The sequence below is a fragment of the Colletotrichum lupini genome, chromosome 2, assembly GCF_023278565.1.
Source record: "Colletotrichum lupini chromosome 2, complete sequence".
NCBI classification, from domain to species: Eukaryota; Fungi; Ascomycota; class Sordariomycetes; order Glomerellales; family Glomerellaceae; genus Colletotrichum; species Colletotrichum lupini.
In genome coordinates, this window is record NC_064675.1 from 3,162,136 (window position 1) to 3,185,922 (window position 23,787).

General features: G+C 54.2%; 12 protein-coding genes across 12 annotated transcripts; 6 read left to right on the top strand and 6 right to left on the bottom strand.

Annotated features, from left to right (window-relative positions):
• Positions 1-126: 126 nt before the first annotated feature.
• Positions 127-3,531, bottom strand: CLUP02_03243 (eukaryotic peptide chain release factor subunit 1; the record flags this gene model as incomplete). The annotated part of the gene is made up of 8 exons (XM_049282268.1): positions 127-506; positions 602-1,216; positions 1,605-1,624; positions 1,735-1,849; positions 1,991-3,122; positions 3,189-3,238; positions 3,305-3,389; positions 3,496-3,531. The coding sequence occupies 8 exons, from the start codon at positions 3,529-3,531 to the stop codon at positions 127-129; spliced, it is 2,433 nt and encodes an 810-aa protein (XP_049139411.1).
• A 912-nt stretch (positions 3,532-4,443) lies between these two features.
• CLUP02_03244 (uncharacterized protein) lies at positions 4,444-5,017 on the top strand (the record flags this gene model as incomplete). Its single annotated transcript, XM_049282269.1, has 2 exons — positions 4,444-4,764; positions 4,820-5,017. 2 exons carry the CDS (start codon positions 4,444-4,446, stop codon positions 5,015-5,017), a joined length of 519 nt encoding a protein of 172 aa, XP_049139412.1.
• A 298-nt stretch (positions 5,018-5,315) lies between these two features.
• On the bottom strand, positions 5,316-7,532 carry CLUP02_03245 (uncharacterized protein; the record flags this gene model as incomplete). The annotated part of the gene is made up of 5 exons (XM_049282270.1): positions 5,316-6,161; positions 6,233-6,604; positions 6,664-6,793; positions 6,852-7,021; positions 7,110-7,532. The coding sequence occupies 5 exons, from the start codon at positions 7,530-7,532 to the stop codon at positions 5,316-5,318; spliced, it is 1,941 nt and encodes a 646-aa protein (XP_049139413.1).
• Positions 7,533-8,010: 478 nt separating this feature from the next.
• Positions 8,011-8,678, top strand: CLUP02_03246 (uncharacterized protein; the record flags this gene model as incomplete). The annotated part of the gene is made up of 4 exons (XM_049282271.1): positions 8,011-8,080; positions 8,135-8,289; positions 8,323-8,547; positions 8,607-8,678. 4 exons carry the CDS (start codon positions 8,011-8,013, stop codon positions 8,676-8,678), a joined length of 522 nt encoding a protein of 173 aa, XP_049139414.1.
• Positions 8,679-8,727: 49 nt separating this feature from the next.
• On the top strand, positions 8,728-13,366 carry CLUP02_03247 (pfkB family carbohydrate kinase; the record flags this gene model as incomplete). The annotated part of the gene is made up of 15 exons (XM_049282272.1): positions 8,728-8,907; positions 8,996-9,068; positions 9,134-9,212; positions 9,289-9,331; positions 9,399-9,623; positions 9,718-9,777; positions 9,843-10,311; positions 10,397-10,611; positions 10,826-11,148; positions 11,198-11,694; positions 11,833-12,787; positions 12,876-12,905; positions 12,970-13,123; positions 13,192-13,307; positions 13,357-13,366. 15 exons carry the CDS (start codon positions 8,728-8,730, stop codon positions 13,364-13,366), a joined length of 3,429 nt encoding a protein of 1,142 aa, XP_049139415.1.
• Positions 13,367-13,468: 102 nt separating this feature from the next.
• Positions 13,469-16,529, bottom strand: CLUP02_03248 (telomerase activating protein Est1; the record flags this gene model as incomplete). Its single annotated transcript, XM_049282273.1, has 4 exons — positions 13,469-15,252; positions 15,303-16,174; positions 16,234-16,344; positions 16,492-16,529. 4 exons carry the CDS (start codon positions 16,527-16,529, stop codon positions 13,469-13,471), a joined length of 2,805 nt encoding a protein of 934 aa, XP_049139416.1.
• A 174-nt stretch (positions 16,530-16,703) lies between these two features.
• Positions 16,704-17,549, bottom strand: CLUP02_03249 (uncharacterized protein; the record flags this gene model as incomplete). The annotated part of the gene is made up of 5 exons (XM_049282274.1): positions 16,704-17,028; positions 17,081-17,097; positions 17,182-17,228; positions 17,295-17,317; positions 17,404-17,549. The coding sequence occupies 5 exons, from the start codon at positions 17,547-17,549 to the stop codon at positions 16,704-16,706; spliced, it is 558 nt and encodes a 185-aa protein (XP_049139417.1).
• Positions 17,550-17,816: 267 nt separating this feature from the next.
• CLUP02_03250 (zinc finger protein) lies at positions 17,817-18,671 on the top strand (the record flags this gene model as incomplete). The annotated part of the gene is made up of 2 exons (XM_049282275.1): positions 17,817-18,170; positions 18,231-18,671. The coding sequence occupies 2 exons, from the start codon at positions 17,817-17,819 to the stop codon at positions 18,669-18,671; spliced, it is 795 nt and encodes a 264-aa protein (XP_049139418.1).
• A 264-nt stretch (positions 18,672-18,935) lies between these two features.
• Positions 18,936-19,435, bottom strand: CLUP02_03251 (uncharacterized protein; the record flags this gene model as incomplete). The annotated part of the gene is made up of 2 exons (XM_049282276.1): positions 18,936-19,079; positions 19,136-19,435. 2 exons carry the CDS (start codon positions 19,433-19,435, stop codon positions 18,936-18,938), a joined length of 444 nt encoding a protein of 147 aa, XP_049139419.1.
• Positions 19,436-19,842: 407 nt separating this feature from the next.
• On the top strand, positions 19,843-20,737 carry CLUP02_03252 (complex 1 protein; the record flags this gene model as incomplete). Its single annotated transcript, XM_049282277.1, has 5 exons — positions 19,843-19,885; positions 19,938-19,999; positions 20,161-20,307; positions 20,484-20,594; positions 20,726-20,737. The coding sequence occupies 5 exons, from the start codon at positions 19,843-19,845 to the stop codon at positions 20,735-20,737; spliced, it is 375 nt and encodes a 124-aa protein (XP_049139420.1).
• Positions 20,738-20,947: 210 nt separating this feature from the next.
• On the bottom strand, positions 20,948-22,027 carry CLUP02_03253 (uncharacterized protein; the record flags this gene model as incomplete). Its single annotated transcript, XM_049282278.1, has 5 exons — positions 20,948-21,057; positions 21,120-21,196; positions 21,303-21,394; positions 21,454-21,619; positions 22,008-22,027. The coding sequence occupies 5 exons, from the start codon at positions 22,025-22,027 to the stop codon at positions 20,948-20,950; spliced, it is 465 nt and encodes a 154-aa protein (XP_049139421.1).
• A 100-nt stretch (positions 22,028-22,127) lies between these two features.
• On the top strand, positions 22,128-23,762 carry CLUP02_03254 (uncharacterized protein; the record flags this gene model as incomplete). The annotated part of the gene is made up of 8 exons (XM_049282279.1): positions 22,128-22,145; positions 22,214-22,319; positions 22,383-22,472; positions 22,505-22,644; positions 22,801-23,087; positions 23,310-23,579; positions 23,637-23,673; positions 23,730-23,762. 8 exons carry the CDS (start codon positions 22,128-22,130, stop codon positions 23,760-23,762), a joined length of 981 nt encoding a protein of 326 aa, XP_049139422.1.
• Positions 23,763-23,787: the final 25 nt, after the last annotated feature.

Below are 23,787 nucleotides of genomic sequence, written 5' to 3' on the forward strand. Positions count from 1 at the left end.
CACGTGGAGGATAGCAAGGGGTGATTTTCATTCAATAATGTACTCTTAGTTACTTTCTTACAAGTAATCATCTACACGCGCCATCGCTTGAAATGCTTCAGCATGAGTCCACGCCGATGCTCAACATCACACGCCATCGACGGTCGTAGCAGTCCCCTTGACCGCCATCCCTCCATCATCACCCTCAATCCAAACATCCCACTTCCTCTCCCCTTCACTCGCCTCCTTCTCTCGCAGGCAAAGCGTCATCTCCCGACCGCAGTACAGCGGCGCCAGGTTCCGGTACCCGTACCAGCGCACGCTCTGCCCTTTGCCCTGCCTGTTCAAGAACGCGAGCACCAGAGCCAGCGACAGAGGCCCGTGGACCAGCGTCGCGGGATGGCCCTCTTGCGCAGCCCACGCCGGGTCCAGATGGATCGCGTGCGCGTTGTACGTCAGCGCGCTGAAATTGGTGAGGAGGTTCTGCGTCGGCGTCAGAGTGAGAGACGCTGTCGGCTTATGCGGCGCTAACCCAGTCTCAAACGTCAGTACTTTTCTCGTTCTCCAAACTCTCTTCCACGGCTTGGAATGAAGACTGAATTTGCTGCTGACCGCCGCTCACCTTTCAAACTCCGCCGCGCCGGACCAGAAACATCAACATCAGGAAGGAAAGCCAACGTCCTCCTCTCCTCAACCGCCGGTCCGCTCTCGCCACGACCAGCAGCAGAAGATGCCCCATACCGCCGCCACAACTCGACCCACACCCGGCCCTTCTCGGCCCTCACATCCTCCACGCTCTCGACACAGCCGACCCGGCGCCCATCCAGACGAAGCACATCCTCCCAGCCCTCTCGGAACCGGACCTCGCCGCCCGCCCAGAGCCGGCGCGTAAAGGGCGCCCCGGGGCAATGGTCTGGGTCAGTGCCGTCCGGCATCAGCCATGAGGGCGGCGATTGGAGGGGGAAATAGGCCAGGTGGTGGCCTTGCGGCAACGGACTCGCAGGCCCGGAGGATGGTGGGTACTTTGGTGGATAGTCGGCGGACGAGGTGAAGATGTCAGCGAACAGGAGGTTAAGGAGATGGGAGGGCGTCGGGGAGAGGTGGTCTGGGATCTCCTTGCTGGTGTGCAGAACGTGGGCGATTCCTGCCTCTACCGATGAGGATGCATTCTGAGTTGCGAATCCCCGACGAAGGGTGTTGAGGAGCAGAGGCCTCATGTTGAAGTTGGCATTGGCGGCTTACACGCCTCAGTGAGTGTGATGTTATGAGACTGAGTTGGAGGTCATGAATATGCATATAACCAGTTGATAGGTCATAGTCGCATATCGGATAAAGATGCCTGTGTGAAAGTGCGACCCCAAGTTGACTGTGCCTTAAGGGGGAGGGGAACTGGGAATGTACACCAGGAAAGTCATTGTTTAATGAGGACAAGGGCTGCTCTCATGGGTTACCCATCTAGGTGTAAGAGCTGAGGTGGCAAGTCACACAAACACGGTAGTCCTTGTGGCACAGAAACATCATTCACGCTAAATGAACAGGCTCGAGCGAGCCTGAAAGGACTGAGTAGGCATTTAATTTCATTTTCATTCTATCTAGTCGCGATCAACAAGCGGTCGCCTCCCGACCGCTCTTGAGTGTCCTCTGTCTGTGAGAGGATCATCTGGTGCCCATGTTAGTTGCACAGCTCCAGCAGTGGCTGAAAGGATGGTCTCACATGTAGACTAGGTCTCAACTCAAGAGGCCTTCATAACAGACCGAAGCGGGCTCGGGCGCGCCACTTGGTGGGTGAGGTGAGCCGGGCTCATCGGGCTCCTGTCTGCAAGGAGCTGATGGGCGACGTTCGGCTTGGGCGCGGGCGCGGGCTGCGACGCTGTGCGCGCGGATTCCTCTTCGCTGTCAGGCTTCAGAGACGGTACTTGAGTCGATCCCTCGTTCTCGAGGGCCTCGGTTGGTCAATCTAGGATGGTCAGTTTCTTGTAGTTGGCAGATAGGGTACTGGAAGGTCACAAACCGTCGTAGTAGTCATCGTCGTCATCAACCTCAGCCAACTGCTCGAAGTTCACCTTGTAGCGGAGAATGCCACCGATACCACCAAAGCCCTTGACGAACTGGTTGCCCTCGGTGGAACGGTCAGAGACGAACTCGAGGTTGGTACCGAAGTCCTTGTAGTGCTCTGCAATCCACTCAAGGAAGGATTCTTGGGTAACGACTTCCATCTCCTGGCCAGTCTCCTTGTCCATGAAAATGGCACGGTCACCGGTTTCCTGCTGCTTTGTAGTGTGCAGCAGGTGCTCGGTGCCCTGGCTGTCCTTGAGCTTCCAGCGGGTGATCTCCAAGTTCTCGAAGACGATCAGAACCTCCACAGCGCCCAACTCCAGAGCCTTGAGGGTATCCTCAATACCGTAGCAGACACGACCGGTGTCCTGGCTGATCTCCTCGAAGTACTTTCCGATGAGCTTCTTCTCCTGGATGAACTTGACGTTGCCGAGGGTCTCGGAAGAAAGCTCGATAGCCTGGTTGAAACCGTTCTCACCACCATAGGAAACGTCAACAACCTTGATGACCTTGGTGGCCAGACGGTTATCGAACAGGTCGGAGGCGTTGAGATCAGTCTTGAAATCGGCAGAACCAGCCAAAATCAGACCAGCGACGTTGGGCTTGTCATTGGTAATGAAGTTCTGGACGGCCAACTCGGCAACCTTGCGGACATAGTTGTGACGCTTCTCCTCACGAAGACGGGCGAAACGAAGAGCGGATTGACCACCACGACCGTGCTTCTTGGGAAGATCGACAGAGAACTTGTGAACAACTTCTCTGGTGTTTCCGGAAAGGGTTCCGAAAAGGGCTCCGTTACCGTCCATAATAATGAAACCAAACTTCTGATCCGACTCGAGAAGCTCGGCCAAAGCCTCTGTGTGGAACTTGTTGTCACAGAGGTAAAGGGAGGTGTTGATGGGCTTGAAAGGCTCAAAGTCGATGTTGACCTTTCTCTCCTTGCCTTCCTGGGTCAAGATTTCACCACAGTAGACAACCAAGCCGTTGGGAGGGACCTTATTGTACAGCTTGAGACGCTGCTGGGTCGAGGTAATGGCTGAAAGCACGGACTGTCTGTTGACTCTGGACTTGATGTTTGACGCGGTTCCCTGTATAAAGTCTCATTAATACCGGTCCGGCTTGAATGGTGTGCGATTGTCGCAGTCGCAACGTACGTATTCTTCAGCCAACATCTTGGCGGCTCGGGAAATCTGATCCTTGGGAGCTGTGGTGGGGTGTTAGTCGAACCCGGCATCGGCGACGGCATGGCGGTCGGGGAATAAAAACGTACGAATGATGAGCGAGATCATGGAAGTGCCGTTACCACGAGCGGCCTCGAGGCGCTTGATCAGCTTCTTGACCTTCCATATCTCGATCTGTGTTGCACCCCATAAAGGGAATCGTCAGCCTGCATGCTCGGAGCGCGGGGCAAAAAAGGAGGGGCTCCGAGGCCACGATGTAGGAATACGGGAAAAAACTCACGTTCTTCTCGGCCTCGTTCGCCTGGGGGTCCGACATCTTGAATGAGGGTAATTAAGGGACTCGAGGAACGACAAAATGAGGGAACGCGTTCGCGTGACGGTGAGGGATTTGTCGTCGACGTCGCGCGGTTCTCCGGGCGGGAACGATGCGTTGCGATGCGGTCGGGTAGTTGCAAGGAAAGAAAAGTTGGTGCTCCACGTAGGTAGGTCGATTTTTTGTGCTGTCACCGTGGAGCGCACCAGGATCCGGCTCTGGCTGGGTGTACGCCCAAAACCGGGTAGGGCGCTAAACCGCAAGCGAGTCATAGGGTGCCTACAGCCTGGCCACTCTAAATTCTAGCCACTCATCTCCCGACTTTCACACGTACCACCATGTTTTGCTGGAGCCGCCCGCCCCATGGTTCATCTTCAACGCCGTATGTCTTTGGAATTTAGGCACTTCAAACACTCATTACACTGGACTCTGACCATCGCAATGACTATCGAGTGAGTCACTGAGATAGACACCCTCAGATGTCTATGTAATATTATTCGGCGATGTCTTGCAGGATAAGCTAGGCAGGCTGCAGCCCGTTTAAAAAGGCACAATGTAAGGCAGGTTGTGAGACAAAGCCAATGTGCTGTATTAGTTGCCCATTCAACCCCACTCGATCTTGTGCCGCTAAAAGTTGGGCCACTGAATTTCTGTGTGCCGTCCGGATATCGCTTTCTTTGGGCGGAACGGCTGATGACCTCAGCGGTGGATCCGCCATGCAAGTAAGGGTGCATAGGATCATCCCGTGTGCTGGATTAATGAATGACCAATGACCATGCAACTAACGAGCTAACTTTATCGCAACCTCCCAACGCGCCCATACCCGTCCCCGCGAGAGCTTCCCGAAGTCGCAGCTCAAGCCACTACCTGCTGTAGCTCCTGTTCGTCATACACACACAGCGCCAGACTCGCAACATGGCTTCCTCCGTACCCATCCAGATCGCAGAGACGATACAGACAGCCCACATCAACCGGGCACCCTCCCCGAGCCACGACCTCAATCCCTCCACAGCAGCCTCCGAGAAGGAGCCAGTGACATTAGAACCCGTTCCGACCCAGGACGATCTCGACGATGATGAGCTCGACGACTACATTCCACGCAGTGTGGTGAACATGAAGCCGCGTACAGCAAAGCTTCCACCCATGCCCGACCTGCGTTTCGAGCAGAGTTACCTCAACAGCATTTCCAAGGCCGATACCTGGGGGCGGGTGGCGTGGATCACCGCAAGGGATCAGGTAGGTTGCTCGGGTGCAGCGGGCGGCGGGGTGATTCAGTACTGATCTGATGTAGGTGATGATGCCCCTGATACAAGGCGTCGTTTACAACTTGTTCCTCATCGGCTGGCACCACTGGAACAAGAACGCTCAGGTCCACGGCAGTTCGATAGGTGCGAGGGTCCGGAGGTGGTGGTATAGCGTGAATAACTGGCAGCTGCCCCCGCAAAAGAGCTCAAACTGGAGGACGGCATTTACAAAGAAGGAGCTGTGAGGGACAGGAACACATAGCATGAAAGGGTCAGGAAACATGATTGGTGTGGTATCTGTACATCTAAAATCGAAGCAGAGTGTCTCTGCAAGCCAGGTACTTTTCAGTACCGCTGCGTCTCGTGGTGCGCATATCCCCCGAGAGTACTAGCCGTAGTACCGTCTATGAATGAGCGAATGCTCCTACAAATAATTGTTCAATCATCCTGATGGTTCCCATCATCTATCCCTATCCGTACTCCGCCTGCCAAGTTTTACCGCCAAACGCCAAAGGACTTGTGGTAGCCAGTTCCCAATGAACCCTACTCGCGCACACCAACATCCACTTGTTGCAGCATGGTCTGCAGCTTGTCCGGGCTTCCTCTAAAGGCCAAGGAGGTCTGCACAGCGGCCGGGCTCAAGGGCGGGTTTGTAGTCGCAACGTTGATGACAGGCTCTGGGGTCTTGTCCCTGGGTTTGGCGACAATCTCGTCAACCATTTCGTCGACTCTCGTGGGGGCTTTCTCATCCTCTGGGGCGGGAGTCATCATGGCCGTTTTCGTCGTGGTTGGGGACTTCTTGACCGAGAGCTTTACGATCAAGCTCTTTCGAGGTTCATCGGCCAAGTCTTCATCTGCCATGTCCACGTCTTCGCCTAATTCGTCATCGTCTTCCTCACTCTCATCCGGGACATGGTCCTCTTCTTCGTCGTCACCCAAATCAGGTTCGCTTCCGTCATCATCGTCTTCATCCATAGAGTCACGTCCATGAGTCCGCGTGCCCTTGGATGACCATCCGTTGGTTCCATGGTTAACCGCTGCAGCTCTGCGTGGCCGTCCTCCAGGGCCGGACGTCGGTTCTGAGGGCTGACGGGAATCCTCTGAGTCTCCGTTGACACTACCTGCTGCACTGCTTCCGTTCATTCGTGGCGGGGCTCTGATCTGACGTCCGCTGGCGGTGGTTACTGGGCCGGTTGGTTCCGCAGGGGTGCTTGTTCCAGTGTTGCGCGCCGAGCGTCGATTGGACGAGTCTGTAAGGAAGTCTTCGTCATCGGAGTAGGTGTACTTGATTCGCTTGCCTCTCGTACGACCCTCGTAGGAAGAGAAGCCAGGCTCAGGACGTTTGAAGCGGGCTTTCTGAGCCTGTCGATACTCTCTGCGACGTCGTTTCTGCTTCCATTAATCATTGCCCAGAACAATACCTTGTCACACTGGACTGGAGTTCGATGAGGGATGCTTACCTCCTCGGTACCCTCAAAGCGAGGAATAGCCGCCAGCATCTTATCTGCAAGCTTCCTCGCCTTGGGGCCGCCATCCTTGGTCTCCAATTTCTCGCAAAGGGCCCTGAGCTCATCGATTGATCCAGCTACTGACCACCAAGTGCGGTTGAAACCGGCAGGATTACTCTCCCGATAGACGCGGAAAGCAGTATCGTCCAAGCCCTCAATCAAAAAGTACCGTCTCTTGTCACTGTCTGAACCCCAGGGTTGGACTGAGAGCGGCTGGTTCAAATCGTCATCGTGACGGTTTCCTTTGTAGGATTTGTTGATGATGGTCTTGACAGTTTCGGATGCTGAAAGAGACCACAAGGCGAATGCGCGAAGGAGAGACAGCTGTGCCAATTGGTTAGTGAACTGGTGCACAGGCAAGTAATGCGCACTTCAGTGCTTACTCTCTGGGTGGGTGTGATGCTGTGAAAGGTGTTGCTACCCGACAGTGGGTTGACACCTTCCCACGATCGCGGCCATTGGGACTTGTGGGCGGCAAGAGCGTCGTCCAGAGCTTTGGAGTATTGGCCGGCCCTATCACGCCAATTAGCAAACCAAAAAGACCATATTGTTTGCTGTCGCGTCCACGTACCTGACGTCCTGCTTTCGGTTCAAGAGCAGGAAGAGTAGAGCGCACAGGAAAGCTTCGACTCTTTCGCCAGGAGGGCTGCCAATAATGTCTTGTTCAAGCTCATGCGGGCCAAAGTTGGCCAAGGATTTCGGGAACGCATCGTTGAATCGGCTGCGAAACATAACCAGAAACTGGAGGTGGGTGTTAGCTTGTCCTATGACGTGGGGCGCGCTCTTCTACGCGTTTTTTTTGCGCGAAACGACGCGACAGGGTGCATACAGCAATGTCTAGATTGTCAATGAAGGCATTCTCGTGTGGCGGCGATGGCGATCGCTTGCGAGGCGGCGGCGAGGGCTCTTTGGTCGCGACGGTGGCTTTTTTGCCTTTGGCAAGCTTAGGGAAGAACTTTCGAATGTCACCCTTGGTCGCAGGTTCAGGCTCAGCTTCGGATTCGACGTCGGAAGGAACTGGCGACAACGAAGACAGCGAAGACAAATCCGAAGAATCGTCGTCAGCCATCTTGGCGATTTTTCCTCCTCGCGTTAATGGCTGTAGTGTGTGCGGGTGGTGTTGTTGTTGTTGAAGTTGGATGGGGGTGGGTATCGTAGTAGGTGGAGGTGGTGGTATGCGCGCTGGTGTAGTTGCGAGAGGAAGTTTCGACCGCCCACTCGCGGGACTACTTAAGTCACGTTTGAGCCGCATCTCCTTTCGGTCTGGTTCTCTGATAGGCCCGAGTCATTAAATCTAAAATACCTACGGCTTTCATTCCTCTTCGCATATTCCCCTTCTCATATATCAAAGACGCGTAGCATGGCCTTGCACCCGGTGAGCCGCCTCCTCCTCCTCCTTCAAGAAGCCCTTTGCCTGCCCATGCTCCCTGCCGCTTGGTGCTTGAATATGTGCCTGGCGTTGCAACATCTTGTGGATTGTGCTTCATGAGTCCTCTTGTCCTCGAAGACGTTGGAGAATCCACGTCGCTCATACCCCACCCGAGGAGCTACCGTGGGATATCCTGGCCTACCTTGCCTTACTAAACCTTCTCTCAACACCAAACTGCAACCCAGCGTCTCCTGCTGAGCACCATAGTAGAAGCCTTAAAATATTACATCGTTCTCCTAAGGCGTCCTCATAATCGAATCATCGTGGATTTATGATGCTCATTTGGTGACAGGTGGGTCCCATGGTGCAGACTAGGACAGAAGTGACCGCGCAAACTAAGACATCCTTCGGCCGGGAAGCTTCTCGCGATTGTCCAACCTGGAAGCTGACGCATTCTGTTGATGATGCTATTCCCAACCACTGAGTTGGTAGCATTGGGGCTTTGTCGCTGAGACCCATTTTCCTTCCATTCCACCTACCTGCATCAGCTTGTTGGTCACTGCGGCAGCCGACCTACAGCTTGCCGAGAGCCTATCAAAATCAGGCGGCACCTGATGCGTTTTTGAAGCCATTGAGCAATGTGGCGATATAGAGGTCTGTCTTTTGGTCGTAGTCCTGTGGATTGCCTAGCACTTGCATTGCATTCCACCTCGTTCTCATCCACCGCAACATCCCCTCCCCCTCGTCACATGACAACGCAGCTCGGCCAAATCAGCCGGGACTAAATCATTCCATGCTGATCGCCCGCCTTCGCAACTTTGCGTCTGCAGGCATGCTTGACGCTCGGAGTGAGGCTATCTACAGCCTTGATTCCATCTTTGAAATATTCTTGCCCCTTGTGACTGAGTGAACAGGGCTATGTGTGGTGGGTATAAGCAGCCTGCAATCCAACAACAGGATGTTCCTTTTCGACAATGGCTCGAGATAAGACAACGCCTATTCGTCGATTTCGGCAAGCCTGCGGCCTGAAGTCATCAACATCAACACCTCACTTGAGGCGACGGGCCACTTTGCAGTGATGCGTGCTCCCGCATATTGGACCATACTCGGCCAAAATTTTACGCGAAGAACCCTCAAGAGTAAATGCTTCGAACGCAACGATGCACTTCGCGAGGAACGGCCTTCGCCGACTCCGGCGAAGGTTCCGATGACGTTGATCGCTGGACCACACCAAGGCACCAAAGACTCCGGGGTCCTTGTAACCTCACCGGATTCCTCCCAGAGACCCAAAACATGACCTGCCCACAAAACGCACCAACACCGGTCGAACACGGCAGACCTGACAGAGCATTAGAAAATGCAGCCACGAGAGAAAAGCAGGAGACAGCGAAGGGAATGAGGAAACCTCATCGAGCAGAAGTAAGTGCTCACATAATCCAATTGTTTCAAATCTTTCGTGCATCGTCAGAATGACTCATAATGAGTGAGAGACAGTGCACGGCATGACGGCGTTGAGGATATCGTGAACTTGGCTTCAGTAGGCCATAATGAGACGTTCCGAAGGTGAGGGTAAAGTGCGGAGATCGTAACGCGGTGCAAACGTCCCAGGGTCGAGGATGAGTGGCCAAGCAGCAGTTAGCTTATGGGTCCGATTCTGTGGAGACCACTTCATCTTCCCGTCCGTGCTCTGTCAAAATTTTGGACAATCTCCCACGTATTTCCTTTCACGTGACGTAACACGTGCTCAAGCGAGGAGGGCTGGAGAGGAAGTCCCACGCACCACTGCAGTTTCCGAAATTTGAGCCATCCTGCTTGTTGACGGAATTTGACGATTCAACCTCACCACGACGACAACACCTAGCCCTCCGAACGCCAGAGGACTGCCAAGATGGGTCGCGTTGTAAGTCATTGTTCTATCCAACACTCGATTCTTTATTTGCGGAACGATATTGGCGCATTATCGACTTGCTGCTCGTCGCATTCGACATTCCAACAATTCGAAACCCGCGAACTTTTTTTCGAGATGGACAAGGGACAGGACAAAAGGCGCTGACATACTCTTCCTCAGATCCGTAACCAGAGAAGAGGTCGTGGCTCTATCTTCACGGCCAACACCCGCCTGAACAAGGTGAGATTCGACATCCTCGAAATTCGCGATACGACGACAGTTTTTCCTAACGATTTTCTGTGCAGGCCCCCGCGAAGTTCCGCAACCTCGACTATGCCGAGAGACACGGATACCTCCGTGGTATCGTGAAGGACATCATCCACGACCCCGGCCGTGGCGCTCCTCTCGCCCAGGTCGTCTTCCGCGACCCCTACAAGTTCAAGCAGCACACCGAGACCTTCATCGCCAACGAGGGCATGTACACCGGCCAGTTCATCTACGCCGGCAAGAAGGCCGCCCTTACCGTCGGCAACGTCCTTCCCCTCGGCTCCATGCCTGAGGGTACCGTCGTCTCCAACGTCGAGACCAAGATCGGTGACCGTGGCACTCTCGGCCGCACTTCCGGCAACTACATCACCATTGTCGGCCACAACCCCGATGAGGGCAAGACCCGCATCAAGCTTCCCTCCGGCGCCAAGAAGGTCGTCCACTCCGAGGCCCGTGGCATGATCGGCATTGTTGCCGGTGGTGGCCGTACCGACAAGCCCCTCCTGAGTACGTTTTGGCCCCTGGTTCTGGAAGGATGAGATAAAGGGTAAGACGAAGCAAAGGAAAACAGTTGACTAACGAATTTCTACAGAGGCTTCCCGCGCCAAGCACAAATTCGCTGTCAAGCGTGGTGCCAACTGGCCCAGAACTCGTGGTGTTGCCATGAACCCCGTCGACCATCCCCACGGTGGTGGTAACCACCAGCATATCGGTAAGGCCTCGACCATCTCCCGCTACGCCGTCCAGGGACAAAAGGCCGGTCTTATTGCTGCGAGACGGACGGGTCTGCTCCGTGGTACCCAGAAGGTCAAGGAATAAAGGTCATAGTTTGGCTGGATTTCAGGGTTCCATTGGGATGGTGTTACGCGGCTGGCATCTTTTGAGGGTACTCGCAAGGGCAGTTCATCTGGTAGCTCTTCGGCAAGTACTAAAAGGCATTTTGCGCATTGAATGATCACGCCATGATTCCCCCCGCTACAAGAGGGAGAGGAGAACGCCCAACCCAACTGTGATGAGTGAGACGCCGGGAGTTTGTGTGGATGACGAACAAAAAACGGGGTTTGGGACAGCAAATGGAGTGAGGAGGAAAGTGGCCTTTGGATCTTTCCTCCTAAGCCCAGCTACCATATGTAGTTGCGGTTTCCTCTTTCAATTGATCGATTCGGAATTTTATATTGAGGAGCTGCTCCTGTCTCGTGACATTTCTTCATTCGGCGAGTGGCCTGATGATACGATGGCCCCAAAAACAAAAACGGCGCTTTCCCGCTCTGACTCGGTTCTACGAAACCTGACTCTTCATAATTCCTCGACAGAACCGCCAAAATCACGGGAAACCTACACTCGGTGATTTGATATCGATCCCCGATTCCCCTTGCTTCACGCTTCTCATAAGTGTACTCCACATCAGTCACTCGCGCGCAATAATGTTCGCTTGCCAGAGAGTCACCGCCTCGAGGTGTCTCACCCAACGCTGCACGTCCACCAATTCTCTCAATGCAACAGTAAAGAGAACCTTTGCTACTCGCCCTCGCCCTCGCCCCACCATCCCTGCTGCCCCTGTCCTCTCATCACCATCCGCAGCGACAACACCCTCAGCCCGAGCTCCTGCCCACACCCCTCCAAGTCGACAGGCTCCCGGTCAGAGTTCTCGCCCTGCTGTGCAAGCACGTTTCTTCTCTGACCACCCTACCTCCTCCGACAGGTCCAGCAACCCCACCATCGGCATCCCCTCATCCAAAACTGGCCGACGGAACACCAAAATCAAAATCTTTGAAAGCTCCCACAACCTCCATCACTTCCACACCTCATCCATACATCCCAGAACACCTCAATTGAACAAAATGGCATCCCAGGATTTCCGTCTTCTCTGCATTGAGAACCCTCTGCTTGGTATGTGTTTTTTTCTCATCATTTAAATAGCTTAAAGCACAGGGGAACACATGTTGCGCAACCCCGCCATCTTCGCTTTAACCCCTCCCTTAACACCGAGCTGGGACAAAAATATTGACAACTAACACCGCAACCCAGACATCCAAGCAGTTGGTGATAAGGCTCTCCTCGAAAAGTACGGCCTCAAGGAGAACGATGCCATCCTCGCTGAGGAGAAGCACCTCGGCATCTACGAGGACCTCCTCAACAACTACGACGCCAAGCTGATTGCCGGCGGCGCCGCCCAGAACACCGCTCGCGGTGCCCAGTACATCCTCCCCCCCAACTCCGTCGTCTACCTCGGTGGTGTCGGTGACGACAAGTACGCCTCCATCCTCCAGGATGCCGTCAAGACCGCCGGTCTCCGCGTTGAGTACCGTGTCGACCCCAAGATTGCCACCGGCCGCTGCGGTGTTGTCATCACCGGCCACAACCGCTCCATGTGCACCGAGCTCGGCGCCGCCAACCACTACGACCTTGAGCACTTGACCCGTCCCGACGTCTGGAAGCTCGTCGAGAACGCCCAGGCCTACTACATTGGAGGCTACCACTTCACCGTCTGCCCCGCCGCCATCCAGAAGCTCGCCGAGGAGGCCGCCAAGAACAACAAGGTCTTCGCCGTCAGCTTGTCCGCCCCCTTCATCTGCCAGTTCTTCAAGGACCCCCTCGATGCCAGCGCCCCGTACTGGGACTACGTTATCGGCAACGAGACCGAGGCAGCCGCCTACGCCGAAGCCCACAGCCTCGGCACCACCGACCTCAAGGAGATCGCCAAGGCCCTCGCCAACCTCCCCAAGGAGAACAAGCAGCGCAAGCGTGTCGCCATCATCACCCAGGGCACCGAGCCCACTCTCGTTGCCGTTCAGGGTGAGGACAGCGTCAAGGAGTACCCCGTCAAGCCCATCTCCAAGGAGCAGATCAACGACACCAACGGAGCTGGTGATGCCTTTGCTGGCGGTCTGATGGCCGGCATTGTCGATGGCAAGTCCCTCGACCAGTCCATCGACATGGGCCAGTGGCTGGCTAAGCTCAGCATCCAGGAGCTTGGACCTTCGTAAGTTGATCCCCCCCATCATGTCACATATGACACCTCATGGCAAACTTGTCAAATTTTCTTGCTTCATTCGCTAACTGTGAACTAGCTACCCCTTCCCCAAGCAGGCTTATTCCGCGTAAGGCATTTAGCCTTCCTAACCTAATGCATTAAGCATTTCAGTTTCTTTTTGTTCAGAATAGTCTGGCGTTGAGGGGGTCAAAGGGAAAACGGTTTCAACAACGGCGTTGGCTCCTGAGAGAGCTTTCAAATGAGTGGCAATCGCACTTTGCATCAACTTGCAATCTGGGCTCGACACCTTTTACGACCTTGAGCCCATGGGTCATGAGATATTTGGTAGAAAACAATGCGAGGAGACGATTTCGGCTGGACAAAAAAAGACCAGCCCAGATGACAAATCCTAGACCAGAGTCCACTTCCCCGTCGTATCCGTCGTATCGTGTCCAGTGAAATCCGTCCAAAACAGTAGTATGAGCCAGTATAATTCAATCGTGCGATCGATTCATGTCGCTGAAACTTTGTGTCAGCGGTGTAAGATCTTGGAAGGTGCTGATGGACTTACATCGCAGTAGCAAATAAAGATGTGTTCAACTTCCAATCAAGCCGCCGGGTGGGCCGGGCAGGCATTGGGATAATAATGTCTGATCCGAAAACGAGTCCTGGATATGCGGTCCCCAAAACTTAACGACGCATGTTCTGGCCCGGGGCACGCTTCACTTCATCAGCCATGGCCGACTGAAGAATCATGTCGTTGTATCCAGCCGTGTATCCGTCAGTAGCGGCACCTCCGTTCTGTCTGACCATGTTCTTGTAGTGCGTAGGGTCATCATGCATATCGGCAATGGGACCTCGTCCAAAAGCGGTGGTCGCGGTGTACGCGATACCGTTGCACGGCGTGCTCTGGTATATACTGCTGACGTTGGAGAACTGAGTACCCGAAGCCGGCGAGAAGTTCTCTCCGCTCATAGGCATGTTGGGACTCTGAGGAAACTGAGGACGAGATCCGCTGAACGAACGGGCGTGGGCGGCCGCCCTGGGCTGCAAAGTATGGGGGTTGTTGGCTTCCGCATACGGACTGGACCACAAGTTATATGCTGCCGAACCTGACAAGTCACGACTCAAGGGTCTCGAGTCTGTAGGTTGTCTGCCAAAGGCCTGCAGAAGGCGGTCCTGGTGAGCACTTATGTCGGGTGTACTGGCATACGGACGCTGTTGCTGCCGAGCCATGTACGGGTTCTCTCGTGCTTCTCCGAATGGATCGTCCAGCCGTGGGGTACCCGAGGGTTGAGCAGTCCTCTGGAAGCCAGCACTGCCATCGAATGATCTTCTAGCAGCATCCCTGATGGCACGGTCTGGTGGCGTCAGCTCTTGCTTCTTACCCTGTGGTGTCGGGGTGTAAATCATGTTCCAGGGAAGGCTCGGGAATGTCTTTGCTGTTGCGGATCCGAGGGCGGGCGGGCTGTTGGTCGGGGGCACACCAAATACCTCGTTGGCCATGGCTGAGTTCATTCCGTACGAGGTGTCCTCGTGGCTCTCTGCAGGAGAGACGTGGGCCTGAGGAGGCATCAGGAAGTCATTAACCATGTGAAGCATATCAGCGTCAGAACTGAAGTCGTAGTCTGACTGGCCCTGCGCTTTGCTGCGGCTGGGAGTGGGGTGCGACCGCACCTGCGGCGGAGCAGCCACTTGGGGCGGTACGGGCAATGCAGCAGTCGGGGTCGCGTTTCTGACAGGAGCCGGCTGCCGTGAGTCCTTTCGTTGCGCCGGAGGAAAGTCTGCAGCAGAGCTTTGCTCAACTGGAGGCTGGGAGGAGGTTGTCGCGACAGCTGAAGACTTTGGCGTGTAGCCGTCCTCGTACTTGAAAGTAAGCCCCCTTGGCGACGAAGTGTAGGAGAAAGGAAAGTTGGTGTCGTCGTTGGCGAGGAAGAAACCACACTTGATCGTTTGCAGGACCCTGGAGAAGATCTCTTGGAGAGGGCCGAAACGCTGCCCACCATAGTGCTGGATTTGAGGCTTCGGATTTCCAGTATCCTCATCGTAGTTGAGACGGCAACTGTCCGGCAACTTCGTGTCGCAGAGAGGAAGCATTCCTATAGCTTCCTGGTCCTCAGGAAGCAGGTACGGAGTGAGTTTGAGATCTTCGTTGCCATACATCTCGCACAGAGAGGTGAGTGCCTTGGCGAATCCTCTGTACATGTCCTTGATGGACAGCTCAGGGGCCTCTTGAGCGTTCACAATCTCAACACGGCATGCCACGAGCCAGGCTGCATACAGACGCACGAACGGGAGAGTGTTCTCGGTCATTGTAGACGCTTGGTCTTCAGTGCTCTCTGGTTCGCCGTTTGCTTGTTGCTCAATGAGTCTTTCCATTTCCCTCTTAAGGAACTTGCAAAACGTCATGAAGAAACGAGCGTTCAAGCGGAGAAGGAACTGAGAGGTTCGGAACGCGGCAGTGGCCCAGTCACCTGCTGTGAATTAGAAAATGAGTTTAATGTTCAGCATGATGATCACATACCTTTGGCCTTATTGTTGTAGACGAAGAATGCAGACATGTTGAGCAAAACCATCTTCAAAAGGATTGCCTGGGTGTTTGGGGCCTTGATGGCCATCTCAAGATGGTTGATGACTTCCTTCTCAAGCCCCTCGTGCTGAGGGAACGGCTCTCCTTTGCTGAAATGAGAATGCAGCTTTACGAACCAGGTGACAAAGGCCTCTTGAGGATCAGGAGGACCTGTGCGACGAGCCGGCGTAGTTGGCGCTGAAAGACTCTTCAGTTCCGATTCAAGGTTCTGTGCCGCCATTGGATGAGGGTCTTGAATTGCCATGGCGCGGTAGAAGTGATATATGATATCAAGGTGCTTTCTCTCATCCAAGTAGATGATACCCATCTGGTGGTGGGCGAAGCCAGAATTGGGAAGGATGTCGTGGGCGAGAGAATAGTACGTCAAGGCAGCTTCGTAGCTCGGGACCTTGTGTCGCGCCTGCATCCGGTATCGAGAAAGGTCGCCGAGGTGAATGAGCACCAGATGCACGTATTTGAGGATGATCTGGCGAACGGCAGTTGTGGTGTTGGCCATGGGGTTCGCCTCTGCCAGCTTTTCGGCTTTGATGCCCTCGGCAATGCGCTGGAGCTCGGGAATCGGGTAGACGGCTGACATGCGCTGGACAAACGCGACGTAGAACTTTTGCGCCGTCTTGAGAAAGCTGCTGTACATCCTATCCAACTTGCGCTTCTGGACGGCGAGCTGCGACGATCTCAGCTTGCCCAAAACCTTTCGATATTCGGCATTGACAAGGCTGTGGGCCTGCCAGAGGTTGGCTTCAACCTTCTCGGTCGAGGAATATTCGAAGTCATGGAATATGACGTGGAGGCAGGCTAATCGGAGGCTGATGACAGTCAGCAAGGATATTGCGACCCAGTACATTGGGCTGGATTCGCTACGTACGAGGAAATGACGCTTTCCAGAACCTCGAAATGCTTCAGCTCGTTGCCGTCGGTGTCGCTTTTGAGCTTGTCTACCTCCCTCTGGAGGTGCTTCCGAAGCTTCTGGGCTTGGCTGTGGTCAAAAAGTCAGCATCGGAAGGTAGGTGCCCGGAGTCGCATGGACCCCGAAATGCCCACCCAACTGGATAAGATATGCCACAGGCAATGCTTGGCGCAATCCAAATTTCGAGATGGGCATGAGGGGGAAATGGTAACTTACTGCCATGCCTGCTTTGCAGCCTCAACATGTTCCGCCATTTTGGAGAATGGCGGAGCTGGGCCCTAACGTTGGCGATTGGAGGAATTTGGTGTTGGTGGTGTTGCGATTATTTTCGCGATGGGGTGTTTTGTTGTTGTGGAAGGTGCGGGACTCCAAAAACTCAGGAATGGGACAAAAAAAGAGCCCAAGCTACGTGCTGTGCTCACACGCTCTCAAGACCAGTCCCTGAAGGTGCGCGCGATCCATAACTTGGGAGGTGAGGTCGTCGGAATCCAAAGGGTGAGGGCGACAATGGTGGTGGGATCGGGACAGCGGCAGCGGCGTCGTCGGGTCCAAGGCTTGTGGTGGCACGTAATCGGGGTGATGAGAGAGTCGGGAAGAACAACATTGGGCAGAGGGTCGGAGGGAAAGAGCGACGAGCGATGCGCCACCCAAAGCAGACATTCAAGAAAGGCAACACTCAGACGGTGTGGAAGGACGAGGGTGGCAGACAGAGGCAGACAGAGAAGAAGGAGGAAGAGGATGGTGATGTCGGGTCTCCATGAGGGACGCGAGCAGAACTTAGCTCATGGGACAATAAAGTGTGCACCTCTCAGTCTTTACCATCTATCCACATCATCCATCCATCCATCCACCTTCCATGACTGAGCCTTGGGGAATCAGTTAATATTTTAGATGGAGCCCCTCAACAGGCCGGCACATATGGACCGTGCACTGGCGCTTTTTGAGATTGGTCCCTGTTCGGTTCCGCAGTCCCTCACTGAGTCCCTCATTGTCACACTCTCTCCCTTAACGGGGGATACTTGCAGCTGCAGCATGACCCATGCTAGGTACATCATTCATGAGCCTTGCTATGTTGTTGCTTTGTTAGGAGCCTAGGCCCTTGTTTGCAGTCAGGTCCTCCCCATTTACAATGATTTCAATGATGACTTGTCCATCCGTCCCTGAACCTGCGAAATGAGCCTTGAGCACTGAGCCTTGCAGTGGTCTTTGACAGTCAGTGCCCCACCACGGCTCCGGCCTTTGATCTCCTTTCCGCCCAAAACATTCGATTCCATTCACCACTGTCGGACGTATTGTCGCCGACATTGCAGACCTGACTGGCTCAAGCCTCGGCGCAACATATTTGTATTCTTGCTATCCTTACGGAGTACACCCTGCGGATACCATACACTGCAGGCTGGCTCAGTCGTCCGAGCCCCTCCACGGATCCTACCAAAAATTAATTTCAGGACATAACTCAGCAGAGCAGTGCGACGCGGGGGAAATTCGGGTGCCTGATCTGCAAGTAATCAACCCTTCCCGTCACTTGGCCTTCACTCAAGATGAAACGCTCACGAGAGGCCGAAGAGGAACACCCGTCCTCTGGCATTTCCGCAGACGAGCGTAGCCGCCCGGAGACGTCAACTCCAGATGACCGTGCTACCAAGATCACTGGACTAGAGCTTTCCGTCGAGGGAGCATCTGAGGATTTTGCCATGAAATGCTCCCTTCCGCCTCACAAGGAGGCCCTGACGTTCAAGACATACGACGACTATGAGGCGCACTACATAGCGACGCACACCAATAGGTGTCTGGAATGCGGGAGGAACCTACCGTCAAGCCATCTGCTTAACGTGCACCATGAGGAATGTCATGATTCCTTCGCCGCTGTGAAGCGGGAAAGAGGAGAGCACACCGTAATATGATTTCCCACTTCCTCTCATCATCGGCTCCTCTCTTGCTGACATCGGCTACAGTATTCCTGCTTCGTAGAGGGTTGTGAGAGAAAATGCTTGACGCCGCAGAAACGCCGGATGCACCTCATCGACAAACACGGGTTTCCCAAGAACTACTTTTTTGCCGTGACTAGGGAGGGTGTCGACGGGCGACGGACACTGCTCGTAGAAGCAGGTCATCACCGGCGGAAATCATCAAATGCTTTCAGTACGACCAAGGAATCGAAGCGCAGATCAAGTATACTGGACACGACCACTTCACAAGGCGGAGAAGAGTCACAAAAGACAGGAGATTCTGCAACCAAACCAGAGGCCAGTTCGGTGCCTGCGCAGCCAGCGATAACGGAACGTCCAGACACGGAAATGGAGGATCTCGCTGGCGCAATGTCGGCGCTGAAGTTTGTGCCCAACAGCGTGCGATTTGGCAGGGGCGGAGGACGAGCAGGCTTTGCAAAACGATGAGAGACGTCACGAATGATACCACTACTTCGATTAGCGTTCAGGCCATGATGATACCAAAACGGTCAATTGAAAGGATCACTACCTCTTTCCCGTAAACAACGACCCAAGTGATCGTAACCAGGGCCGGAACCAATCCTGCCATGTAAAGCGCCAAACGCCTGCCCTCCACGGGGTACCCATTGTCGACCGGAAGCCGCGCTGACAGACGGGCTCGTGAAGGTAATCTTCCTGGAAAACACGTACACGACTAGAGATTCTGCTCTTCTAGTCACTGGATGCGCAGCCATGGCATCCGCAAGCGACGCACTGGACCTCTTGGTCCCCTTTGAGCTGGGCCTTCGGAACTCTACATATGCAGGTCGAGTTGAAGTTCGTCTCCTTGGTTTGGACACAGCGCAAGCAGCAAAGCTATAGACACATGTCAGCAAGATGACTTGTCGTTCTTGATGAGCATGCCAACTCACCTTTTCGTAGCCCTGCTTCTTCCACTTGGCAATCAGCATTGCGTCCGCGTAGCCGTTCTTGAGCAGCCACTCGTACAGCTGCTTACTGATGGCCTCCTTTTCGTAGTACAGATCGTAAATGTAGCGGCTCCTCGCGTGCGCGATCTGAAAAATCTCCCACTGCGCTTGGTGCTTCGGTCCCGTCGGCGGCGGCTTGTTCTGCGCGTCCTTCATCTTGTTTTGGAAGATGAGGAGCTGGTCCTCGATGTCGTTGAAGCCTTCTGGAGGCGGCTTGCGCTTCGAAGATCGCATGGGAGGCATGTTGGGCTCTTGGTTTGCGTGAGTATATTGTGGGTGTTTGAAATGGCCACTTGAGTTGGGATCCGAAGGGCTCTCGCAGTCTCGTCAAGGCTCACTTGGCTTCGCGTCGCGGTTGTAGGTAGATGACGAAGGAGTTGAAGTCCAAAAGCCCAGGATAATACCTTAGGTAGTGGGGCAAAAAGCTCCGATATCTTATCAGGCATGCCACTAACGCCTTCGCACCTGCGCGCAGAGCGCTGGATCCGAGCTGACTAAGGAGCCACACGTGATTGGGCCGTCCGGAACCTTGGAGCTTCCCAAGATTCCCGTTCCACCCAGCCAGACAGCGTCGACGACCAGGCCGTTCGGGAATCACGTAGCGCAGCAAGCAAAACCGCCCTCTTCACCAGCATCCCCACGCGCCCACTATGGCCATCACACCGACCCAATTCGCAAAGACGACCCGGCAGTGTGAGTTATAGAGACCAATTGACCCCGAAAATCCCACTGATCCGTCGAGCAGCGGCCAACTGGAACGACGCAAAGAGACGGGTTCTCGCTTCCTACAGAGAATGGATCCGAGCTGTATGTTGACCCCCAATGCGTCCCTGTTACGGAAGCTCCGGCGTAGGCGGTCGGTTCGAGAAAGGCGCGCAACGATGCGAAGACGATTCGAGCGAGAAGGCCGACTTGAAGGGAAGCTGGAGGCATAAATCAATGCTAACTGAGGAACCATTGGGAAACAGGCGCCTGAGATTCAGACGATGTACAACGTCCCCCTGCCCGTGTCCGTCCTCCGTACCCGGATACGTGAGGAGTTTGAGCGCCACAGGTTCGCCAGCAAGCTCCCCGTGGTGGATGTTCTCCTGTTCAAGAGTCACGCCGAATACCAGGTATGCCATCCCGAGCGACGTTGCCCCGACGCACGCGCGCATCGAAGCACACCGAGGGAGAGAGAGGGATGGAGAGAGGACGATTTTGGTGTCATGCGGGAGACCAATTGGACCCATGACCGTTACGATTGGGAAGATATAAGGCCGAGAGCTGACATGTGGTTCTAATCACGCAGGAGACGATGAACTTCTGGAAGCAGACGACGCACATCATGTCCTACTTCAAGGAGGAGAACTTTAGAGGAGACAAGCGGTTGCCCAACAGCTTCATGACTGGATTCTTGGAGGTGAGTCTTACACAGGGTTGCGAGCAAGCTAGAGCGAGGAGAAAACACCAGGAGGCGAAGCAAGGTGGTGAAGGGCATCCGCAGACACTTGACGCTGTTTCGAGATGGATCGCTAACCGTACTTTACACAGGGCCGCAACTAAGAGCGCTGGAAGTATTAGAGCTCGTGTACATAAATATACAATTTCAAAAAACATTTCCGCAAAAGTCACAAGAACCCAACCAACTGAGTTGGACCTATTTCATTTGTTTTGTCGACGCCATTGGTTCTATTTTCGGTGTCTCCATTCCCATGTCAAAAAAACAAAAACAAAAATAACGCCATTTTCCATCTTTTCTACAAGATGCGTTCGCTATGAACGACCAAACTCCTCCTTGGCGCGGATAAACTCCTCGGCGACGGTGTCGCTAAGGGCCTGAAGGTCCTTGAGACCCTTTTGCAGAGCCGCGACGGCGGTGCCGTCTGAGTGACACAGTCAGTAAATTAGGGGTGAAGAAGGGATCGAAGAAAAAAAATATGCTCACCATAGGTCTGGATCCTAATGTTCATCTTGGGTTCCGAAGGGTGAGGGATGGCGTAGGCGCAGAACTCAACGTCGGGACTGTAGTGAAGGAGGGGTGAGTTTTAGTATAACGCAGGCAAACCAGGGAGGTCTCTCATGACAGGAAATTGACGCTGTTTGAGAGAAAAAACAAATATAAACTTACTTCTTCATAATGACATATCTCAGCGCATTGCCGAGCGTGTGCCCCTCATCGATAAACTCGAATGAGGCGGCTGTGTCTGTTGAGCCGGGCAGCTACGGACAATCTCACAGTCAGCCTCTCGCTCGCGAATCGCCGAAGCAGGCAGACTCACAATCTTGACGCGCTGGGGCTCCTCCTCCTCTTCCTCTTCCTGCTCAGTCGACTCCTGTCCCTCCTCCTCCTCTTCCTCCTCGGGCTGGTGAGAGGCGGGCGCCTCGTCCATGGGGACGTCTTCCGAGTCGGTTCTGCCGGGCATTTTTGCGCTCTTTTTGTTTACTCTTCAATGAGGCTGACTCTGAGGAGTGTTATGAGAGAATCGGTGACACTCAAAGTGAAAATTGGCTGGGTGGTTCTTTTCGTCGCGGGGGTGTAATTCAACTTTCAACAGATTCGGACTTGCACTGCGCGCCCGCAGGTCGGTCTCTCGAAATTTTTTGATAACGGACCCGCGGATCAATTCGATAAGCTGACAGCTGGCGACCACCGCATATCTCTGGCACCAGCTGCAAGCGATGGGACTCACCAATCCGGCGTCCCTGCCACATGCAAGCTTACATCGCATCGCAAAATGCCACGGTCAAGAGGCGTCACAGCGAACAAAGAAATTTCGATGGGAATACCACCTCGCCTCGCGCCTCGCGCCCTCTCCAAGATCCCCAGATTTACCTCCTCTGCACAAGGGCCATCTATAGACTATAGGGGGAGAGGGCAGAAAAGTTTATCGCTCGGCAGATACCTGAAAAGGGGGGGGTGAGATTCCACGAGACGCCCGTTTTCCTACCCATTATGTTCATCTTCAGTTATGTGAGAAGAGACCAATATTGCTACGATCCTGCGTCTACCATACACGAGTTTTGACAACATCGTCATAGCATGCAAGGCATTACCTGCTTACCTGGTTGTTTGCAGCCCGCAAACCAATAAAAACCCCCAGCTGTGATGGACCTCATCTTTCCGCGTGGGGAAAAATCGAGAACAGTACGGAGTAAAGAGAGCGCAACCATCACCACTACCACCACCACTACCACCACCTACTTACAGGCGCGCGGCAAGATGCAGTCACGCACGTAGTTCCGGTTGTTGGACGCACGAGCAAACCACCTACACCACCCTGCAGTTTGCAGCTTGCTAGTTCACGTCGAATGCTCTGACTGGTTCCGCAGAAGAACGATCCAAAGATCAATTGCGCGCTTCGTTCTTTCTTTCTCTCGTTCCCCAGTTTGTTCTTTTCCGGAGGAGAGGATTCCGTCACCCTGCATTTCTTGGTAACCAATCCTGGGTTGTTGGGCACCTCGAAACCAGGGTAAGCTTAAACTCGTGTACCGACACTTTGACTCATCTCGATGGTGAATGAAAGCAATCAAGAATGTCACCGTAATAAGCGAATGCTTTAGTATCCTCAGTATAAGCAAGTAGTTGGAAGAATACTGCGTACTCGGGCCCAAATCTCGCAATAAAGTCCCATCAATTCGCACCCCGTCTTCGTAGAACACTATGGACCTCCAAAAGCAAAATGTCTCGGTCCGAATATCAAATTCAAAGATGCTCGAGCCTCAAGGGGCCCCGGCGGCGCCTCCCCGAACCCGACAGCCCAAGTTCCGGGTTGAAGTCTTTCCTTCTCGGTGAGACAAGAAAGAAAGAGAAACCCCACCCCTTCTTTCCCCCGTGGAACAAGGGCCCTCTTCACCGCATCGTGTCCACGGACCATCCAACTCCCGCGTGGTTGACGTCCCCGGGGGCGGCGGCGTAAGCGCGCGGAGGCGATTGGAGAGGCTGGGAGAGAGTTCGGATAAGACATCATACATGGCATGCATGGACATCATACGGCATCGCGAGAGCCTTGCTCTTCGTCCTCCCCTTTCCCCCCTTCCGCCTTCCGTGCCCACTTCCGTAAAAAAAGAAATCCCTATCAATGGAACAAAACAAAACAACCGGGGCAAGGAAATCAAAACCTGATCGCGATCCCAGAGAGCCAAAGCGTTACGATGCAAAGCCGACAAGGCCGTTCCGGTTTCCCACCCTTTCACTCCTCGCATTCCCCTCCCAGTCAGACGGCCTGCGTTCGGATTCTGTTCGTTGGCTGCCAAACCACACTCGACCAATTCGTGATCGTCCGGCGCTGTCACATCGGAAACGAGGTTTGATTGGCCGCCAACCGCACTTTATTGTTTCAAGACAGGGTCGGTGTGAGCCATATGATTGGCTCGTTTCCTCCATTCTCAAACCGACACCCAGTTGGTGAGTTTAGCTTGGTGCGTCGTTGAACCGGGGTTGGTCAGGTACATCTCGCACTAGGTCTGGGAAGTCACTTGTAATTGTGAAGGTGTGCTATGTAAGCAGCATTCAGTCCTCGCTCACCAGCTGCATGGATTGACGGATGGTTTGCAGATGACGAAGGTGAACAACGGCCGTCGTCTGTGAGTCCTACCCAGAGATGGGACGGAGA